This window comes from Pan paniscus, chromosome 19 (assembly GCF_029289425.2).
Source record: "Pan paniscus chromosome 19, NHGRI_mPanPan1-v2.0_pri, whole genome shotgun sequence".
Lineage (NCBI taxonomy): Eukaryota > Metazoa > Chordata > Mammalia > Primates > Hominidae > Pan > Pan paniscus.
The window spans coordinates 51591710-51613372 of NC_073268.2; the positions used below are offsets into that span (position 1 = coordinate 51591710).

The 21663-nt window shown below is 50.4% G+C and overlaps 1 protein-coding gene across 7 annotated transcripts in view; it reads left to right on the forward strand.

The window, feature by feature from the left end:
• MPRIP (myosin phosphatase Rho interacting protein) overlaps positions 1 to 21663 on the forward strand; it is a 150053-nt gene that overhangs the window by 31299 nt on the left and 97091 nt on the right. For 6 of the 7 annotated variants that reach the window (XM_034943273.4, XM_008960872.6, XM_063599178.1 and 3 more), the window contains exons 2-3: positions 1917 to 1994; positions 4212 to 4277. The exons of the other annotated variant lie outside the window; for it this stretch is intronic. In XM_034943273.4, the coding sequence (XP_034799164.3) occupies positions 1917 to 1994; positions 4212 to 4277 (144 nt within the window). The remainder of the gene's footprint in view (positions 1 to 1916; positions 1995 to 4211; positions 4278 to 21663) is intronic. 7 annotated transcript variants of the gene reach the window in all.

Consider the following 21663-nt stretch of genomic DNA (forward strand, 5'->3'; position numbering starts at 1 on the left):
CTCTCCTCGCCTTTGCTTCTGCCTTCCCAGGTGGGATTTCCACCACATACCCCTTGGCCCTCCTGGACTATGTCTGCAGCCAACACCCACTCCCCTGTTGCAGCAAAGCAAGCCTCTCCTGTCCTTGCAGCTTTCCCCCAACCCCAGGCACACAGCTCCACTTACACCATTCATGGGGAAAGCCAGTGCTCCTGGGGACCTTGAGGACCCTGCAGGCGGAAGCCAAGTAAAGGGGGGTTCTTGGTTCAGCCTGGAGGCTGTGTGGCCTCTGGCACGTGGCCTGCCCTCTCTGAGTCACGGTCTGCAGCTACCAAATGAGGTAGTGTGGTGGGGCCTGCTAGTTTGGAGAGCACTGAATAAAAAGCACATTAGGAGGACCCATGAGGGGTCCTGTGTGTGTAAGCAGCAGTCAGAGAACTTGGGTTTTAATTTGTGTTACCGCCCTCCGAAAGGCACTGGATAAATGGGACTGGTTGTACCTTTTCCAATGCATTCTCGCCAGCTGGGTGTGGCTGAGGAAGGAGATTGAGCCAGAGTGTCTGTCTAGATTCCCCTTGTTGAGCTCCTCCCCGTGGTCTGGGGAGTGGGGACTCTGTGGCTGGTAAAATATAGCAATGCCTCACATTTGTTGAGACCTCACAGGCCAGACACTGTGCTCAGTGTTCTTTGTGCAGCTTTTTAAGTTGAGCTATAATTCACCTATCTTAAGATTCACTCTCTTAAAGTATACAGTTTGGTGAGTTTTAGCATATTTACAATGTTGTGCAACCATCTCCACTGTCTAATTCTAGAATATTTTAGTCACCCACGAAAGAAACCCCATACCTGTTAGCCGTCTCTCCTTATTTCCTTTCCTCCAGTCCCTGGCGACCACTAATCTGCTTTCTGTGCTGTGGATTTGCCTATTCTGGACCGTTTGCATAAGTGGAATTCTGTAATATGTGGGCTTTTGTGCCTGGCTTCTTTGACTTAGCATCATGTTTTCGGGGTTCCTCGGTGTTGTGGTGTATGTTAGTGCTTCATTCCTTTTTCTGGCTGAATAATGTTCCCTTGTGTGGACCCATCACACTTTGTTCATCCAGTCATCTGTCCATGGATATTTGGGCTGTTACCACCTTTTGGCAGGTGTGAATAATACTGCTATGAACATTCATGTGCAGGTTTTTTTATTTGAGCCCCTGTTTTCCGTTTTCCTGGGTGTGTATACATAGGGGTGAAATTGCTGGGCCCTAGGGTAACTCTGCCTTTAACTTTCTGAGGAACTGCCAGACTTTTCCAAGGTGGCAGCACTGTTTTACATCCCTGTGCTGGGTTTTACTGATTGCATTATCTCATCAGTCCTCACATCAGAGTCATGAGGTTTAAGTAGAATTGTCATCACTCTCACTTTTCAAATGGGAGAGTTTGAACTCAAAAGAGTTTCTGCACGCAGTCACACAGCCAGTCAGTTGATGATTCTTTGGCCAGAGCTGGCTTTGATCACGAAAGCAGTCTCTTCTCCAGGCCCTGTTTTGTATCTTCAGGATGAAGCTTTTTGACTGTGTTGTTCATGTCCTATTTCCTGGCGCCTGGCACACACTGACACTCACATATTTGTTGAATAACATGTCATTTTTTCCTGATCTTGGTGGCTTGATCAGTAACTTGCGGGAGACAGCATGTCTTAGGGGATCCTGTACTCTCCAGGTTCTCACACTCCTGCCAGGGCCTGTATGCTCTCCACCCCGGATGCTGCAGAATCCCCGCCAGCCTCTGACTCTCAAGCAGCTGCAGACGCACCGCAGTGGAAATAGGTGTCATGACCTCTGCAGAGCAGAGGCAACGTCTGTTTCCAGCGAGTGCTTGCTGTTAACTTGACCTGTTCTCTCTTCTGGGTTGAAGGCTGCTGGTGACCTGCCCTCTTTTTTCTCCTCTAGGCAAAACCCATTTATGGTGGTTGGCTGCTCCTGGCTCCAGATGGGACCGACTTTGACAACCCAGTGCACCGGTCTCGGGTAAGGGCATCAGAGCCAACTCTCAGGGAGGAACCAGAGAAGGGACCCATCTAAGGGTGAACTGGCAGAGTGGAAGAGGGAGATGGAGAGTTGAACAGTGGATCCTGGGATAGCAGGACCAGCAGGGCTCTCCCATTTGGTGCACTTGCATGTTGTACAGAAAAGGTCTCAATTATACATAGTTATGTGTAGTGCTCCCTTCAGAATGAGGAGCTCTCGTGTGGGTGTTGCCTGTTTTGTGGGTCAGGTTGATTCTAGGAACAGTAAAATGGAAGAGGCAAAAGAGCAGTTAAAGGTTTGCATTATACCGAGCAGCTCCCAATTCCTTCCATGCCAAGGCCTGCCCCTGTAGCACCTCCCTTCTTCCTGAGCCAGGGGTTCAGCACACTAGCACTAGTGAAGGGTTGGGGGCCCAGAGGCCTTGGCTTACCTCTTACTAAAATGTGCATTGCCCAGGGCAGGGCCCCGCTAGAGCTGGGACCATCATTGGCCTGACCTGTGGTTTGTTTCTCTGCCAGGAAGCCCCTCTGGATTTGACTCCAGTTACAAAACTCTCCTTCCTCACAAACTTTCTTACAGTGCTGCCGCTCGCACCCTATAAATTGCTTCCACTCAGCCCCCCTCCATCCCCGGGAGCTCCCTTTCCTCTTCTTCTTAGTTTCTGCTGCTCATCCTTTCCCCACCCTGAATATTACACTTTGGAGTAGGGGCCTTGGGCTGTGTATTCTGGTCCCACAGGCCTTGCATTGTGTCTCTGTTCTTTGTGATTCCTTCTGGAATGGGTTTTGATTTCAGAGGCTGCACATAAGGCCCTTGGAAATGTTCCTGGGAAACATGTTCAGGTGGCTTCCTCTACACACCCAGCATAGACCAGCCCTCTACAAGGCCTCTTTGCAAGGCCCTTTGAGTCCCTGTTCATGCCACCCAGACAGGAGGACTCAGGCATCACTGGTCCAGCTGGGCTGCAGTTTCCAGGGAGTAGTTCCCTTTCCTATTTTATATCAAGGTTGTACAAAATTGCCATTTCCAGCCTCTGACAGGAGTCTTTTTATAAATGATAACCCTGGCCCAAAGCAGAGAGATGTGCTTTTATAGTCAGTTCATGTGGCCTCACTGCCAGTTAAACTCTGAGTATTGTTGGGCTCTTTGCTTTTTTTTTTTTTTTTTTTGAGACAGAGTCTTGCTCTGTCACCCAGGCTGGAGTGCAGTGGCATGATCTCGATTCAGTGCAGTCTTGACCTCCCAGGTTCATGTGATCCTCTTACCTCAGCCTCCTGAGTAGCTGGGGCTACAGGCGTGCATCACCATGCCTAGCTAATTTTTGTATTTTTTGTAGAGACGGGGTTTCACCATGCTGCCCAGGCTGGATTGGGCTTGTTGAAATGTTGAAAATAGGTCATGGACCCTTGTGATGATTTGGGGCTGGGAGCTGTGCCTGTCATTCATGACCTGGGCCAGCAGACTCGCATTATGGACAAGTCCCTTCTCCCCACACAAAGGAAGACATACACCGCATAGTCCATTTCATTTCAGCTCCTGATGGCATCTGACCGCCGTGGACACTTTCCAGTGGTCTGGCTTTTGGATGGAGAGTAGAGCGGGGGATGATCTGTGCCAGTTGGTCACTCCTTGGATATTGGAGTTATTTCCACTGGTCTTGCTGCTCCTCTGTTTTGATTTTCATTAGCTCATTTCACCTCAGTGAATTCTGGAGCCTGGCCGGTTTTGTGCCTCCTCTTTGCCAGTGGATCATCAGAACAACCCCTTTTGTAGCAGTTCCCAGGTTTTTTCAGAAGTGGTGAATCCATGCCTTGCCATTCCTGGATTATTCCATGTCATGTCAGATCATTCATCAAATAAATATTGAGACATGTCATGTGATGCATTCTGTGCTGAGCACCATCAGGAATACAAAAAGGTAACCACACGTTGTTTCTGCTCCTGAGGAGCTTCCAAGTGTTTAAAAAAAAAAAAAAAAGACTTCTTATTAAGCCTCAATCACTCATGTGATTTGGGCCTGTCTCCCAGCCCAGTCCTGGCTGATGAATCAACATTCTTGTGCCTCGGGTGCCTCTTTTCCTGCCACCTGCCCCAGAAGTGGAATCTGTGGAGTGACCTTCCTTAGATATGGACTTGTCAGACGTGGGAACTCCAGAAGCCAAGCTCTGGGGCCAGGACCCAGATCCTCCTAACCACCCACCTTGTGCTCCGTTGCAGAAATGGCAGCGACGGTTCTTCATCCTTTACGAGCACGGGCTCTTGCGCTACGCCCTGGATGAGATGGTAAGTGTTATCCTTGCCCACTCCCTGTCCCCAGCCTTCACCAAGTCCCTCCATTACAGTGCCCTTGCGTTGTCATGTGAGAGCACAGCAGCCATGTGCTCCTGCTTGTGTCTGTTTGGGAGCGTGGAAAGTTTTGAAGAACTTGTGGCACCTGCTGGAGACAGCTTTAAAAACCCAGACCTTTGGTTTGAAACATCATCTTCTGTGGTCTTGAGTGAGAGGAAGAAGTGAGGGAGGAAGTCATTTCTGTTGAAGGCTAATAGTGTGGACTTCACCAGAGCACTCCTGGTTAGGGGAAAGCAAGGGCAAAGTCCTGGATCACGTGTGCAGGCTGTGGACCTGTGGGCGTGGGGCGGGGGCTGGCCCTGGGGCTGGCACATGTGCTCACGCTCCTAGTCCTGGGGTTGCCTGTCAGTTCTGCGACTGTAATTGGTTTTGCTTGTCTCATTTGAGCTTGGCTTAGTTTTCCGAGCTGACTTCAGAGGCCTCCTGGTCACAAGGTCATCGTTCTTCTGGTCACTAAACCAGGCAGACAGGCTTCTTCCTCCTCCCCACCTCCCTGGTTTTCCAGTTGCTTCCTGGGCTGGATGAGTGTTTGCTGCTGTTGCCCCAGAGGCCAAACCTGAAAATCAACTAGGTGGAATTTCTGGCTTTTCTTTTTCCACCCATTTTATCTCCTGACTTTTTCTCTAAAGGAGATTAGTCTCTCCTAATTAATCTAAAGTAGGACTGCATTCCAAACTTTGTAAAGGGTTGAAGATGCGAGATTTGATCGCCTTTTCCAGTTCCACTTGGTGGGTGAATGTTTGTGTGCCCATATGTGCAGCATTTTAAAATTGGGGCTGTCCTGGAAAGCCTAGTCTCACTATGTAAAATAGGCAGCCCCTGCCTATCCTACCCAGAGTTTGTTTCTTTGCTGCAGGGGCGAGACAGACTCTGGAAGTATGAGTGGAGATAACTGTCCCTAGACCTACCTTCCAGACTGCGGCAGGGGGTGGCGGGGGTGCCTGGGATTTTTGGGTGGTCATTACAGCTCACATGTGCAAAGGTCAGAAGTGGGCGTGTTTGTACTCGAGTCCTAACCTTTGTGATGTGATATGTTTTCTACTTTTGTTTCTGGGGTGAATTAAGAGGATGGTACCATAATCCTGTATCAACTGTCACCTCACTGGTTCCTACTTAAAAAGAATTGTCTTCCTTTTCATTCTTTCCGGTGAGCATATTTGTACATCATGATTAGAGCATAGGGGGTTTTTGCTATGGGAACGTCTGTGCTCCAGGGTAGTGTACTGGAGGTGAGCACCGATTGTGGACTTGGCTGGAAGTAGGAGCAGGGAGACAAAGCATTTGGACACTCCGTTCCTTTGAGGCAAGAAAGCAGACCTGGAGGATTAGACTTCACACTTTGTGTTCTCCTGGCTTAGCCCTTACACAGGGAGTAGCCCTGGGGTCAGAGCTGGGCTCCTGCAGCTGTGAGGTTTATCTTGCCTCCCTGTGGCTGACTGACTGGCTAAGTCCTGCAATTGACTTAACAGTATCAGAGGAGCCTCAAGAGGTCACTGGATTACATTCAGGCTGGGCTGGGTCATGAACCATCCCAAAAAAACAAAGTTCCCTGCACTGTTTCCTTGGGGACTGATAATTTCGGTCAGGAAATCTTTCTTTCTAACTAAAGTCCAGCAAAATCCATTATTCCCTCTGGCTCAGTTGCACAAGCACAAAGAGGGTAGCTTCTGGGGACGCCTTGGTGCTGGCACAAGTGCAGAGCACATGCTGCCTCCCAGGCGCGGCTTCTGGATAATTGAGGCCGCTTAGCCAGGAGCACCGACACTTCACAGTGCACTGTGGTCTCCCAGCAACCTGGATATGAGTTGCGTATTATTTCATGGAGTGCTCAGGCAGAGGTGGGACTGTGCCAGGGATGTGGGGAAAGAAAGAAGTCCCAGGGAAAACTTGGACTGAGAGAGGGCATGGGGGCAGGCCCAGAGCTGGGAGTTTTGGGCCACGGGCTGCTTTCTGGCAGATGACCTGGGAGCTGGAGAAACTGACCCAGTGAGCCCATCAGTAAATACTGCTTTGCCCAGCCGAGGCTGTGGAGGGGTTTCCCTATTGTATCAGGAAGGTCACAGGGGAAGGTTGCAAGGAGGCACTTGGGGTAGAAGCCAGGTGGGAGGAGGCAGAGGCTGGAGAGATTTCTCTAGCACCCAGTGCTCTGCATCAGGGTTTGCTCCTCAGAGCCACTCCCCAGAGTGAGCAGACAGCCTGTAGCCCAGGAGCTCCAGCTTAACGGTCAACCGCCCTGAGCTGAGAGTCCCACCCCAAACAGGCTGGCAGGATCCTGAGACCTGGAGCAGGAAAACTCCATTTCAGGTAGGCTTATGTGTGGGTGAACTCCAGCCAAGCTGGAAGCTTCCTTTGTGAGTGCCTGGAAATGGTCCTCAGCATCATGCCTCCCAGGGCCACTGGCCATGTCTGGAGTCATCCTTGATTGTCACACCTGGGGCAGGAATGCTGCTGGCATCTAGTGGGTGGAGGCCAGGGATGCTACTGAATCTCCTTCACAGAACAGCCCCCGGAACAAGGAAGGCTCCAGCCCAAAATGTCAACAGTGCCAAGGCCAAGAAACTGAGCAGTTTTGACAGGGGTTTATTTAAATTCTTGTTTATTTTTAAAAATGAAAATGTAAATGTGATTTGCTATTAGCTCTGCTCTTAAACAGCACAGGACTCACCTGTCAGATTTCCTGGAGTGAGGGGGATGATGGTGCAGTGCCAGTCGTAGAATGGGGTGGGCCTGTTTCTGATCTAGAGAGGTCTACGGGGTTCCCCTGCACACCAGGCAACCACAGGGCCTGCAGAACTGCTTGTGTGTGTGTGTACCAGGGAGCACATAGGTGGCACTCCCTCCGTGGTGCCCTCAGACCGTGATGTTGCAAAGCAATCCCTACCTGGGCATTTGTCTCCAAAAGCAGCAGCTCTAAGCAGCCCGTGGCTACCTCTGACCCTCCCAGGCTCATATAATAAACTGTAGCATTTTATGGCTGGTCTGTGCCCTCTACACTCAATCAGCATCTATTTCGAATTGTTACTGACTTATATGATGTTACCATTTGATTTCATTTGCTTGAGTGTTATCTTGCCAACTAGACTGACTTCTTGTTGTTGTTGGGCCCGTGATAATTCTTGGTGTGTCTCCCCATTGTCTAGCATAGGGTTTGGGCGGCACAAATCTAGCCAGGTGTTCTGTAAATATGTGTGGAGTTGAACTACCAACTTTGTAAATGCCTTGCTGCATAATTTCTGCTCCCAGCTCGAAAAACCTTAAGACAGGGCGGGTAGGAAAAGAGAGAAGATAGGAAAAGGGATGTTCCTCGGAGGGAGATTAGCAATGTAGTGACCTTTAGGGATTACTTAGCAGAAGGGAGAAAACCTCCCAAGAGCTCCAGATAACTGGGATGGGGAAAATTCGGTTACCTCAGCCCCACTGGGTTGGGACCTGGAGAAGAAGGTGGACATCAGGAGGTCACAGCGTGCAGGAGAAGGAGGAAGGCAGCAGCAGTCCCTGGATCTGGGGACAGTGGCTTCGGGAAGCCCTTTCTGCTTGGGGACTTCTGCTGGGGCTGGGGCTGCTGGACTTCATCCAGTTCCGGAAGCTGACCATTGCCTCTCCAGGCAGCCCTGAGATGGGACTAACTTTGGGGAATCTCTTTTCCTTTTTTGGGAAATTTCTTTCTCGATACACCCACGTACCCTGTAACTGGTGGGTGTGGAGGAGAGGCAAATTTCCCGAAAAAGGAAAAGAAATTTCTCAAATGCAGGCTGAGGTGAGGTGGGGTCCGGGCAGCCTCACAGACAAGTAAAAGCCTGAGAGATTTGGCTGGGCCCCTGGTTTTTCAGGAGTGGACAAAGCAACAATCTAGAAACCCAGATTGCTGCCTCTGTCCTCTGCCTTTGTTTCTCCACCTGTAAAGTGCTGCCCATGATTTTACCTAATTCTGTCACCAAGTTTTTGGGGACTGATGTCGAGCTGAGGTGTGGATGTCACCAGACATCACTAGAAGGCTCTTGGGAGGAGCTCCAGGTCTAGAAGGAGAGTGGGAGCGCCAGGAGTTTGGGGTGGAGCAGGCCAGGCCATGAGGCTTTGGGATTCTCAAGGGCCTGCTCTCCAAGGCAAAAAGCTGATCAAATGCTTTTTCCAATTTTTTTTTTTTTTTTTTTGAGACGGAGTTTCGCTCTTGTTGCCCAGGCTGGAGTGCAATGGCGCAATCTCGGCTCACAGCAACCTCCGACTCCCAGGTTCAAGCCATTATCCTGCCTCAGCCTCCGGAGTAGCTGGGATTACAGGCATGGGCCACCATGCCCAGCTAATTTTGTATTTTTAGTAGAGATGGGGTTTCTCCATGCTGGACAGGCTAGTCCTGAACTCCAGACCTCAGGTGATCCGCCCGCCTCGGCCTCCCAAAGTGCTGGGATTACAGGCATGAGCCACCGTGCCCGGTCTGTTCGAATGTTTTTAACTGTGGTAAGTACACTGGAAATTCACCATCTTAATCGTTTTTAAGTGTGCAGTTCAGTGGCATTAAGTACATTCACATTGTTGCACAACCACCACCACCGGTCTCTCTCCAGGACCCTTTTCAACTTGCTAACTGAACTGTGCACCCATTGAACTATAACTCCCTTCCCCAGCCCCTGGAAACCCCCATGCTATTCTCTGTCTCTATGAATTTGACTCCTCCAGCACCTCACATAATTGGGATCATGCAGTATTTGTCCTTTGTGACTGGTGTATTTCACTCAGCATAAGGTCCTGAAAGATCATCCTGGTTGGTGTCAGAATTTCCTCCCTCCTGATTGTGGTAGGTCTGATGATCTTGGACCATGTCTGCTGACCCCAAGCCTCTCACACATGGAAGCCATGGAGAGACTGAGGCCACCTTCTGTGGCAGGCATGGTGCTGAGGGCCGGCCTCCATGGTGTGGAGCTGTGCTCCAACCTAGCCTGGAGAGTCCTTGAGCATCACGAGAGATGAGAGCTGCCTGACTGTGTAGGGGCTGTGCTAAGGACTCATAATCTCAGCTCACATCCTCAGACATAGTAGAGAAAACACTTCTAGCTCTTGGATATGTGCCTTTTTCAGGGGCAACCTGGGAGTTTGTCAGTCCCGTAAGATGTGAAGTTCCAGCCTGAGAAATTAATTTGGGGTGCCTGTGTACTTGTGTATAAAGTAAACAGGCTTGGTCCAAAGGATCTTCAGAGCACTCCAAGTGCAGACAGGTTAGGATTCTGGTTTATTTTGAGTTTGCTTCCTATAGGAGAGTGTCCAGGAGGTTGCCTTGTTCTTGGGACCTCTGCTCACCTCACTCTTGACAAATTTCTGCAACTTTTGGTGGTATTAAAGCCATGAGCAGCCCAACGTTGCCTAGGCCTGTGAGAGCCTAGGAGGAGGGGCATTGCCGCTGAGCCCTGCTGTCTTTAGGATCTATCATTTGAGGTTTCTCTCCCTTTTCTGCAGCTGATCGCCCAGTTCCCGTTGCTCCCTAAGCCATTTTTTTGCAGATGTTGCCCTGCATCAGAACCTGCAGGGCGAGGCTGGGAAACCAGTTTAAATAACCACTTTGTGTGTTTTTTTGTTGTTGTTTTTGTTTTTGTTTGTTTGTTTTTGAGATGGAGTCTCACTCTGTCGCCAGGCTGGAGTGCAGTGGCGTGCTCTTGGCTCACTGCAACCTCCGTCTCCCGGGTTCAAGTGATTCTCCTGCTTCAGCCTCCCGAGTAGCTGGAACTACAGGCCCGCGCCACCATGCCCGGCTAATTTTTTGCATTTTTAGTAGAAACGGTTTCATCGTGTTAGCCAGGATGGTCTCGATCTCCTGACCTCGTGATCCACCCGCCTCGGCCTCCCAGAGTCCATGTGATTTCTAACCACTCCATTTGAGAACTGCTGCTTCAAGCTCTGACTTTGTTTCCTCTAGCTCGGAGCTTTCCCAGGCAGGCGAGAGGAACCATCTGCTCCTCCTTGGTGCTGAGGCACCTCCCGGGCATCTGATTCTTTGGGAACCATAGTGGCTGCTGTGTCCGTAACAGAGCGGTTGAGAGGACACTAGGCCATGGAAGGCCTCTTCTGTGGTGAAGCTCATACCTTTCAGGACCCACATGAACACATGCAGACTAAATCCCTAGCAGAACCATGATGTGTAGGCTCTTAAAGGCGGTGGGTGGTTGGGGAGGCAGAGAAGTCTTCTGGGAGGAGACAGGTGGCACTTGGCTGCCTTTCCGCTCATCACAGAGATTCGGGAGGAGCCATGTGCCCGGCCGGGGCTCCTTGCTGGCACTTTCTGCCCATTCTCTATCCTACTTCTCACAATGGTAGATACCATGTCCATTTCACAGTTGAAAAGACTGAGGCCCAGAGAGATTGCGAGGTGGCTCAACTAATGAGTGACAGACCTTGATGTGTAGGCAAGGCAGACTCCTGCTGAGAGAGGGATGGTGTCTTTCCTTCACCAAGTGATCTTGTCCTTCACATTCAGAGAGGCCGCTCCACCAGCACCTGCTGCCTCGTGCGGGTGGAAAATAGGGCTTGCTGGAGGCCAGGCAGGGCTCTCAGTGTCCTTCCTGACCCTCTGGCTTGTCTGTTGCTGCAGACTGACCCAAGTATAGTAGCTGACCTGTGTCTTTATTAATGCCATTGAACCAAGCTAGCTGCAGGCCTGCAACGCTGTAGGGTCCACCTGCCTTCTTTGCTACATGGGCATATGAATATATATTCAGAGAGATTTACAGAAATCAGAACAATAAGAACATAGAGCCTGTAACTGTCTGAGAGGCAGAGAAGCTTCCTCAGGCCTGGAGACCCTTCATGTTTAAAGGACAGGAAGGGGCAAGACAGGGAACCAGGGAAGATGTTTTATGGGTCAGTCTTATACTTTCAGGTTTAGCTTTAAATCTGTCATGTTTCAGCCTTGCCCTGGCCTTTGTGCTGAGGTCCTGGTCACAAGGGAAAGGAGGCAGGTCCTGTTGTGTGGTGCGTGGAGCCCGAGTACCTTAGGGAGGGCTTGTTGGAGTGGGGTCAGTAACTGTGGGGTCACCCAGGCCCTCTCTCCCTGTGTAGGCACCTCCTGGGCTATTCGGACCACAGGAAGCCCTGTGTTCTTTCCTCCTCTGCTCGGCTGCTCATTTCTATTTCTGTGCTGTGTGTTTTCAAAATCAGATCATTTAAAAAAACAACTTTGGACTCGGGTGTGTTTTCATCTTTACATGAGCCCCATGAGCAAGGTATGAGGGGCTGTTAATGGGGGAGGTAGCCCCCCCAGGCCCTCCCCATGCATCGCATTCCCGCGGAGTCCCTAGGTGCTTTCAGACTTTTGGTTGAGAGACTTCGGTCTTTAAGTGGAATTCTGCACGGAGTCTTAATACAAGTTTTAAAATGTATACAGTCAGGTGCTGCTTTATTTGAAGTTTTGGAATATTTCTGACCCCTCCCTCATCAACAACCCCTGCCCCTGGCAGCTGCAGAAAAGAATACACACTGACGACTGGGTGTGGTGGCTCACGCCTGTAATCCCAGCACTTTGGGAGGCCGAGGTGAGCAGATCACGAGGTCAGGAGATCGAGACCATCTAGCTAACACGGTGAAACCCCATCTCTACTAAAAATACAAAAAAATTAGCCAGGCATGGTGGCGGGTGCCTGTACTCCCAGCTACTCTGGAGGCTGAGGCAGGAGAATGGCATGATCCCAGGAGGCAGAGCTTGCAGTGAGCTGAGATCACGCCACTGCACTCCAGCCTGGGCAGCAGAGTGAGACTCTGTCTCAAAACAAAAAGGAATACACACTGACCAGACCGGACCAACCTCCTTCTCTGTGGAATTATCCAGGTGCCCAGAGGCCCAGATCACAGACCTGTTCAGGAAAGGCACCTCTTCTTGTGCAATCATTTGATGATTTTTCCAAATGAAAAATTTATTTTTTAAAGATTTCCCAAAGTAGTCAATGTCTTCAAGCTCTTTGCCAGTGGTGACTGGTGAATGAGCAGTGCCAGTGTTTATAGGTGAACTCTCAGGCACACGGAGGCTTGTGTTCACAAGGAGAAGTGGCTGGGCCCGGAGCACAGTCTATTGGCTTTCAGGGCTGGCATGGCCACGAGATTCCAGAAATTGAGGACAAGCCAAGGGTGTTGAGAAGGTTCTTCCAGGGTGTTGAGGATTTTTTACCCCTGCCCTCCACCCAACTTGACTTTTCAGGACACAGAGCCTTAGATGAGTCCCCATCCCGTCTTGATTTGGTCATGACAATTGAGATGTTGCCTATTTGTAACAATGAATTCCTTAATGAAGGAAGGCAGATTCTTGGCTGGAAGATGAGGTCTGAACCAGTGCGGTGGAGTCTGTGTGATGCTCTTTTCAGCAGCAGGGAGTTGGTGGGATAATAAGTGGGGCAGGGAGGGCCCTGCTCGACTGAGCTTCCTGTAGGCCACTTCGCCTTAGAGCATCTGTGGCCAGATTTAAGTTATTTTGAAACATTAAAGGTGAGTGAGCCAGGTCTGGGTGCAGGTGAACCCAGGTGGGATGGAAACGCTTCCTAAGTGCTGTGAAAGTAGAGGGTAGGGGTCATAAGGGAAGCTCAGAGCTGTTTGCTGACAAGTGACACCCACTTTTTTTACCTGAAGTGTAATTTACGGTGACTCATGAAAGTTCACCCATTTGAGTGGAGCACGTAGAGGTCAGAGCATTCTCTGTACCTCCGTGGGAGCTTCAAGATGGATGTTCTCTGGAAACTGGAGGCTGAGCTTTAAGCCCCCTCCCTTCCTTTTGTCATAGTTGGGAGGTGGGGGGAGAAGAGCTAATGACAGGTCCGGGAAGGGCTTGGGACCCAGTCTTATAAGTCTCTTGGACGCGGAACTGTTAGGCAGGGGCAGGTTCTGCCTTTAGGAGCTTTCTTGTTGTTTGCACCTCTGCCCAAAGGCCCAAGTGACATTTCCCACACTGAAAGAATCAGGGAATGGAAGCCAGCAATGGTTAATCATGGGGCTGTGTGGACCAAAAACAGCCAACTCCTGAGGGTGACAGTTGGGGGTTCCCACTGTGACCTGATCCAGACCTTCCATTTTGTAGTGAGGAAGCTCAGCTAGGGGGAGGGGGAGGGAGTGACTGAACCACAGATGTGGACAAGCAGCCGGGTCCCTGGATCTCCTGTCCCGACTTAGAGCCTGGGAGTTGCCCTTCAGGGAAGGAAAGAGGGAGAGGGAAGTGTGTGGGGCAGTTTGAATGTTCTGTGCCTCCAGTATTAGATGTTCTGCACCTCCAGTGTTGGAGTCATACGTGGATGGCTGAGCCCTGTAGAGGGAAGAAATTGGAGCAGAACGTGCCAGAGTGAGCAGGCAAAGAGGATCAGAGGAAGGGACCTCTGCAGGTCACCCTGAGTCATTCTGGAGAGCCAAGAGAAGACACAGGTTGGCCCTGGCCAGACGCGAGTCCTCCCTGTGTTCCTAACCCGAGGACACCTGTCAGAGCATGCGGAGCACCTTGCCCTTAACTTCCACGAGGATCTCCCTCTACAGGACGGTGAGCGCCTCTAGGCAGCACTGGTGTCTGCCTGCGTAGACAGGGCACATGTTGGCTGGCTGGCGAATCAGGCAGCTGTCCTCCCCAGCTCTTTCTTGCTTGAGTTTCTGATGTAAAGATTTCAGGTAGGCCACTCCCAAAAGTCCCCCTTCTTTGAATCTCAGGCCGCACTGAGAGGATTTGGTGACCTCAGGTGCCCAGTGAGTGCCTTTCTGTCTCATCAGGACTGTCCCGTGCGCTTACCTTCCTGTTACATAAGTGGTGAGTCAAGGACACAAAATGGGAATTAGCTGCCCGCCTGTGTTCAGGGCTATAATGAGATACCCACATTCTCTCTCTGCCTTCCCTGTGTTGCCTGAGTGGAGTGACTGCTGGCCACCCACAATTAATTATCAAGGGGCTGAAGAGGGGTTCCACCTGGTTGTCCACTTAGGTGCTCTCTGTTCAGACTTTTGCCATGTGCACAGCTCTTTCAGTGATGGAAGGTGATGGGAGCGGCGAGAGCTGTCGTGAGGGTGAAGGGGTTTCTGTGGCCCACATCCCGCACTGGGGAGGCAGCCAGGAAGATGGGCTGTGATTGGCACCCTTGCTGGTCTATCTTCAGAGCTGTGGGTGGACTTCTTTGCAGCAGCTGTGACGGTACCCTGCAGCGTGAAGGCTCGTGATAACGTACTGGGCGTCTCCCTCCCACACAGAGAGAAATGACTTTAGATATTAAGAAAGTGAAAAGCTTGGAATAGTTGGTTAGGAAACTAATTAAGTAAGAGCGGGGAAAGAAGTGTCAAAAAAAGTCATTTCATGGGAGTTGCAACAGAAAGTATTTAGGGTTGAAAAAGCAAAGCCACATGGCTGGTGCTAGTGTCTTCACGTGTTTGTGCAGTGCTCACACACTTGCACAAACAGGGGTGGCAGCATGGAGCCAGACTGCAAAGTCCCCCAGGGGCACATCCCTTCCACTCTCACCTTTTAGGCTTCCCCTTGCTCTGCCCCCTACTCAGATCCCCACCTGCCTGGCCATGTCTTTTGCCTGGGGCATTCCTGGAAAATATATCATGTCCAAAAACAGTCTGATGAGCTGATCCACGTAGGGCACCACTTCTGGCAGGCAATGTAGTATGTTAGTGTCTTAACCTCTCCTGGCCTCTGCAAGACTGTTTTTCAGAAAGATCTTTTCTTTGGCCGGGAAGGAAATGTTCTTTATGGTGGGGAAAACTGTCTGAACCTGGGGAGCAGTTGCACTGGTGGGATCTCAGAGATGCAGGTCAGCAGCACAGGGACCTTAGGAAGGAGGTGTCCTTCACCTTATGCCATGTACTGGCCTGAGGGCTGGTCCAGCCCACACACAGGCACGGACCAGTCACTTGCAAACATCTGCCCTCAGTGTGTCAGAATCGAACTCCAGGGTGGCTTCCTTTGTGGGAGGTGCCAGTCACAGCACACAACATGGCAGGTGTGTTTGTTTCCTGTGGCCACTGTAACAAGTTGCCACAAACTTAGTGGCTTAAAACAACACATCTTTGTTCTCTGATGGCTCTGGAGGTTGAGAGTCCAAAATGAGTACCACTTGGCTAAGGTCCAGATGTGGGCAGGGCAGCTTCCTTCTGAGGTCCCGGGGGAGAATCCCCTCTCCACTGTTTGCAGGCTCCAGTGGCCACCTGCCTTCCTTGGCTCGTGGCCTCTTCCTGTCACCACTACAGTCTCTTGCTCCTGTCATCACATTTCCTTATCCTCTTTGTCACATTTTCCTCTGCCTCCCTCTTAGATCAGAATCTGGATGATTTTTTCTTTCATTTTTTATTTTTTAGAGATTGGGGTTTTTTTGTCACCTATCCTGGAGTGCAGTGGCGCAGTCATAGCTCACTGCAGCCTTGAGCTCCTGGGCCCAAGTGATCTTCCTACCTGAGCCTTTCGAGTATCTGGGATTACAGATACTCCGGTGTTGAGCTCTGGGGAGTTCAGCAGGGCTAAGTAGGACTTGTGAGGGCTGCTGCTAGGTGTGAGGTGTAGGCATGAGAAACGGGGAAAGGAAGATGGGGCCACCAGAGACTGCCCTGATGGATGACATAGTCACCACCTAGGTATCAGCATCACCCCACTTCCAGAGCATTTGTGTTTTCAGTGTGAAGCAGGATCAGGGAATGTCATTGCTGGAAAGGACCTGGAAGAGCCAGCCCCGTCCTCAGTTGGGGGCGATAGAGAAGTGGCTTTTGCTCCGGTTGGGGCAGTGTGGAGCCTGGCACTGCAGAGCTTTGAAGGTTTCCCTGACTCAAGTCAGCGTGGAAGCTGAGCCCCTCAATGTGTAGAGCGCAGCAGACACGACGCCCGGCCTCCTGTTCACTGATTCAACCCCAGGGGGAGGTGGGGAGACAGAAAAGACTCCTTGTCCTTGAGCAGTGTCATCTTGTTGGTGAGACTGGTTTTGTGTTTCTCACGTGTGAGGTGCAGACAGGCATGGTGTTGCAGACCAAGACCTTGGGGCACGAAGGTGAAGGAACAGGGACAGAGCAGGTGGAGGAGGAGAGAGACTCCCTGGAGCCACAAGGCTCTGAGGGACTGTGCTGTCCCAGCTGTGACCTACCTCCAACCAGCCGCACTAAGGCAGGCTTGTCCCGCAGGGGCAGAAGGGTCTTACGGCCCCAACCCGTCCCCTGTCCTCATGAAGCTAATGCTTGCTTTTGGGCTTCTGTCTGTTCCTCTGCCTCAATGGAAGGGTGGTAGACGGGCTGCTCCACAAAGTCTAATAAGCAGTGAGTCATTGTCTTCCTCTGAGCCCACCAGGGTTGCACCTGGTGGCTGGGGAATGCTTTGTGATGCCCAGGGCCCAGCTGAGAAGCAGTGGTGTTGGGGTTCATCAGTGGTGTTGGCCGTCTGTCCGCAGGGTGCAGTGGCTGTCATGGGGCAAAAGTCCAAGGCTCACTTCCTCTGGACACTGAGTACAGTTTTTGGAACCAGCAAGCCTCTGTGATCAGTGTAGAGGTAAAAAGAAATCACACACAAACCACAGTGCTAGCGTCCTCACTGTGTTTGCATTTAATCCTGAAAATGGTCGCATGAGGAGAGCAGTAACTTGCCCAAAATCAGGGTTTTTCTGGGCGATCTGGGGGTTTTGCGTTGAGCCACAGGTTGGAGACCTGGTGGGTGGAGCTGCTCTGGCTCCATTCCCATTCTGTGAGCTGGGGCCCAGACACGCCCTAGCCTGAAGGTTTTGGAGCCTTACCTGGTTAATGTTTGAAGATCTCGGCTATGCCAGGATAAACTGGAGCAGGTATTTACACCTCTGCCAAGTGATGGGCCCTAACGCTGTCAGGTGGCCAATACCTGTGGAGCGTGCCGGCCACAGGGGAGCACAGGGCCAGGAGTCCTCTTGGCTTCATCCCCCAAGACAGCTGAGGTTTGAAGATCTCGGGGGTGGTTGGGGAGGGGGTGGGGTTTGACTTGCACCTGGATATGGAGGACATGCTTGCCTGGCCCTGACTTCCAGTGGGTTTTCAGCAAGAGACCCACCGAGGACGACCATATATTCTGGTCCCAGCAGCGGACCCAGAGGCCGTTCTAGCTGTATCTGAAGGGGCCATGAGAACGGTAGGTGTGGGGTGGTCTGGGAAGGAGGGTCTTTGGGGACATCATCTATTCCAGCCCTCACCTTTGACAGATGAGGAAACTGAGACCCAGGGGGCAGGCAGGGTCCCCACTATCACTCCCAGTAGGCTTCAGAGACAGATGCCGCTTGCTCCGTGCAGCATCCCTCCCTGCCTGGATTGGTGTGAACAGGGCAGTTGTCAGCGAGCAGTGAGCGACCAAGAGAGACACTCCTCAAGGCTCAGCCCAGCAGATGCTCTCGTGCGTATTAGGTGCTGGGTGACTGGGGGCTGAATGGAATGTGTTGGCCAGGGTCATGCGGCTGGTTGTCCCAGAACCATGGCTGGACAGCCGACCCTTTTCCAGTGCCCTTTTCACTACATCACATCCCTTGCGGTCCTCCTGGCCCTGCTTAAAGAGGCAGGGTTGGTGCGGCTCTCCCTCAGGAAAAACCGAGGGTGCAAAGAATGGGGAGGGTGAGAGGCTGTGATGAGAGACATGGACTTGCAGTGGGAGAGGTGGGATGTGTGTTGCAAGAACGCCTTGGGTTTCTTGTTTCTTGGGGCCTCCATTCCGAGATGGAGAAGAGAATACTATTTGTGCTCCACGAGAAAAGATTAGGAAAACAGCCCCGCTCCAGTGGACCTGGCAGCATTCTATATAAACATCGACATCTGGGAGAGAGGTCCAGTTGAATATTGTTGCAAATGGACTTGTGCTCTTTTCGGGTGATGCTATGGCGACCCACACTAGAGGAGGGTGCTGGAGCCCAGCGTCAGGCCAGGGCCCTCTGTGGGAACAACCCCTTAACTCCCTGGGCCCTGCCTGGCTTGCTTTGTTTGACTGCCTGTACCATCTTGTCGCTTCTTCCACCATATTCCCCATGGCATCCTCTCCCCACTCCAAAGATGGGTGGTGTAAGCCCTACAAAATGGGGCAGATGGCTAGAGCCACAGGTGTCAGCCTCATTCACATCATCCATGTGGCCAGACTTCAGCTTCCTCTTTCTCATAGTCTGAGGCGTGTTATAGTCGTGTTAAATGTCCAGCACTAGAATTTTAGGGAAGGGGAGTGGCTGTGAATATATGTCAGGTGCACACTGTTTGGTCATCTGCTTGACTTGTGCTAGGCACTGTGATGTGCAGAATATGTCATTGTGACAGCTGCGTCCTCGAGGGTCAGGTTAGGTAGGTGGACACTTCTAATCTTTAGCCCCTCCCTTCTTAGTAGAGTGGGAGTGGGGGACGGAGAGGCCAGAGCCCAGTTGGTGGGAATTCCCGAAGGCTTCCCTCATCCTTTTCTTTCTCCTCGCTTGCTTCTATTCACGTTTTCTGTCTCCTGCAGCCCATGGGATCAGACCCTGCGCTGAGCTCCTTCACTGTGTGTCTGTTGCTGAAGTAAATGCAAGCCCTGTCCTTTCCAGAGCAGGAAAGGGGAGTAAAGTTTTCCTCCTGGGGTCATTTCACCCTTGTTTTCTATCTCTCTCTCTCTCTGTCTCCTACAGAGACTCTGCAGGGAAACACAGGTGTAGGTAATGTCAAAGGACATCCAACTTGTGTTCTAGGACCACAGCCTCGCCCTTTTGTCGTGGCCCCCACTGGGTGAGGAGAGCGCCCCGGCCACACCAGGGGTCAGTTGTCGATGGAAAGGAATAGACGTGCAAGTGTGCATTTACTGTTTGTTCTGTCACTTACCAGCCATTTGAGAAGTCCTGGGTGCTGTGAGGTGGACTGTGCAGTAATTTGAAGGGTGGGGAGGGGTAAGAGGGCTATTGTATAGAAGTCTAGCCTTAGAGTAACACATTTGAATTTTGGATAAACGGGTGGCAACGGCCATGCTGGTTTCCTTCATATATTGTTAGCCTTTTCCTGGCTGGGAAAAAAGCATTTGCCTAATTTTAGAACACATCAGTCATTTGGTTGAAACATCCTATTTCCCCCAAAGTCAAGTGTTTGAATTGTAACAACTTTGGAGGCTTGGAAAGGATCTTCGCATAGTCCCTGCATGAACTCTCCTGCATTGGATGCCCTATCTGAGGAGTTTGACCTAGGAGTTAGGGAAACAATCTTTATTTCCAATGAAGAATTTTATGTATAAACACACCTAAAGAGAATTGTAAAATGCTTGACCTGAGGACCTTGGGAGCAGTCTCTCAGACCCTTAAAACTTATTCTGTATTCTCAGTGGTGTAATAGTGGGGCAGTAGTTTGTTGTTGTTATTTTTTCCGGGGCAGGGGGATTACATAAGATTTACCCATTTCTCTCCCTATCATGCAATAGTTACCCTTGGATCTTACTGTGCTCCCTGATACATGTGAAGGTTGAAAATGGGCCAGATGGGAATTTTAAAGGCAATGAGGGGCTTTGATTTTTTTTTCAAAATAGTGTACGTACAGTAGTTCAAAAAGTCAGATACGTAACCACAAAGCTTATACTAAAAGAGTTTTCTGCTCCATTTCTTCTTACTCCTGAGTCCTGTTCCCAGAGGAAGCCATTTCAGCTCTTCTAGCCAGAATACTCCGGTGCCTGCCTCTGTGTTTGTAAATAACTGGTTTTTACTGCTACTTCTTGAGTTTTAGAAGATATTATCTATTGGTTTTATACACCACAGATAGGATTTAGCTCTTTCATCGGCCTGGCTCCTTGCTCCTACCCAACTACCCTTGTTTTTCCTGGTAATGTTACTCACAGAGCTGGCCGTCCTCACGTTCCAGACTGACTCTGGCTGTCCTCCGGACCTGCTGCATAGCTCTCCATCTGGGCTTGACCTTCCCCATCATCCTGGGAAGCCTCTCTCTCTCTCTCTCTCTTCCCCCTTCTCCCCCACCTGTTTTTTTGTTTGTTCGTTTTTGTTTTTGTGGGGTTTTTTTTGGTTTGTGTTTTGGTTTTTGGTTTACTTCACTTGGTGAAACCTCTTGAGAAACGCACAGGGAGGAAAGGTTTTGTGGCCTTGCCTGTCTCAGGATGCCTGTCCTGTGCACACTCTTGACCAGGAGCTGGACTGGCTGTAGAATGTTAGATGGGACCTAATTTTCCTTGGAATTTTGAAGGTGGTGTTCATTTTTTAACTTTATCATTGCTATTGAGAAGTTCATGTGCAAGGGTCTGATTCCTGATCCTTTGCAAATAAACTGAATTTTCCTTCCGAAAACTTTCAGGAGCTTCTCTTTATCCCTTGAGTTCTAAAATTTCATGAAGATATGCCTTGGTGTGGATTTGTTTTGTTTTATTAAGCTAGAGGCTTGTGTATATTTCAGTGTGGGAAGTTCTGACCTTCTAGTCCAGAGTGTGTCTTATATTTTCTTCCTCTGGTAATTTCTTTCTTTTTTAACTCATCTCTCTCCTCTCTTCACTGTCTTTTTTTTTTTTTTTTTTTTTGATGGAGTCTCGCTCTGTCACCCAGGTACAGTAGCACAATGTTGGCTCACTGCAACGTCCGCCTCCCAGGTTCAAATGATTCTCCTGCTTCAGCCTCCCAGGTAGCTGGGACTACAGGTATGTGCCATCATGCCTGGCTAATTTTGGTATTTTTGGTAGAGATGGGGGTATCGCCATGTTTCCCAGGCCAGCCTCAAACTCCTGGACTCAAGCAGTCTGCCCACCTTGGCCTCCCAAAGTGCTGTGATTACAGGAGTGAGCCACTGTGCCCATCCTGGTAATTTTTTTTAAAAATTTTTCCTGGTCTTTACTTCTGAAACTCCTGTTATTTGGCTATTACTCCTTCTGACTCGATTCTCTAAGTTTATTGTCTTTTTCTGTGGCTTCGTTTTGCCTGAGATCACATTAACCTTGCCTTCTAACCCTTCTGTTGGGGTCTGATTCCACCTATTGAATTCTTAATTTCTTAGAGCTTGTTTTTTGTTTTCCATGTGTCCTCTTTTGTAGCATCCTGTTTGTGTTTCATGGGTGCAGTACTTTCTCTAATCATTTCAGTTATTTTGAAGTTGTATTCTGTCTCTGGTCTGACTTTCATTCTCCTAGTTCCCTTTCTGTTTGTTATGGTCTTGGGCTTTCTCGAATGAGTGGCGACCCTTCAGAAGGAGGCTGTGTGTGTATATGGGGTGCGTGTAGGAATATCGACTGGCAGGCCTTGCCTTAGAGGGACAGGCAGGCAGGGCACCAGTTTGTTTTGGGAGAGACCCTAGAATGTCCGCATGTACGAGCCCTCTCGTCTCCATTACATGGAGAGTGACAGTTTTAGGAGGTCTTTCTCTTGGGCTTGTTGGTTTCCCCTGATAGGAATTC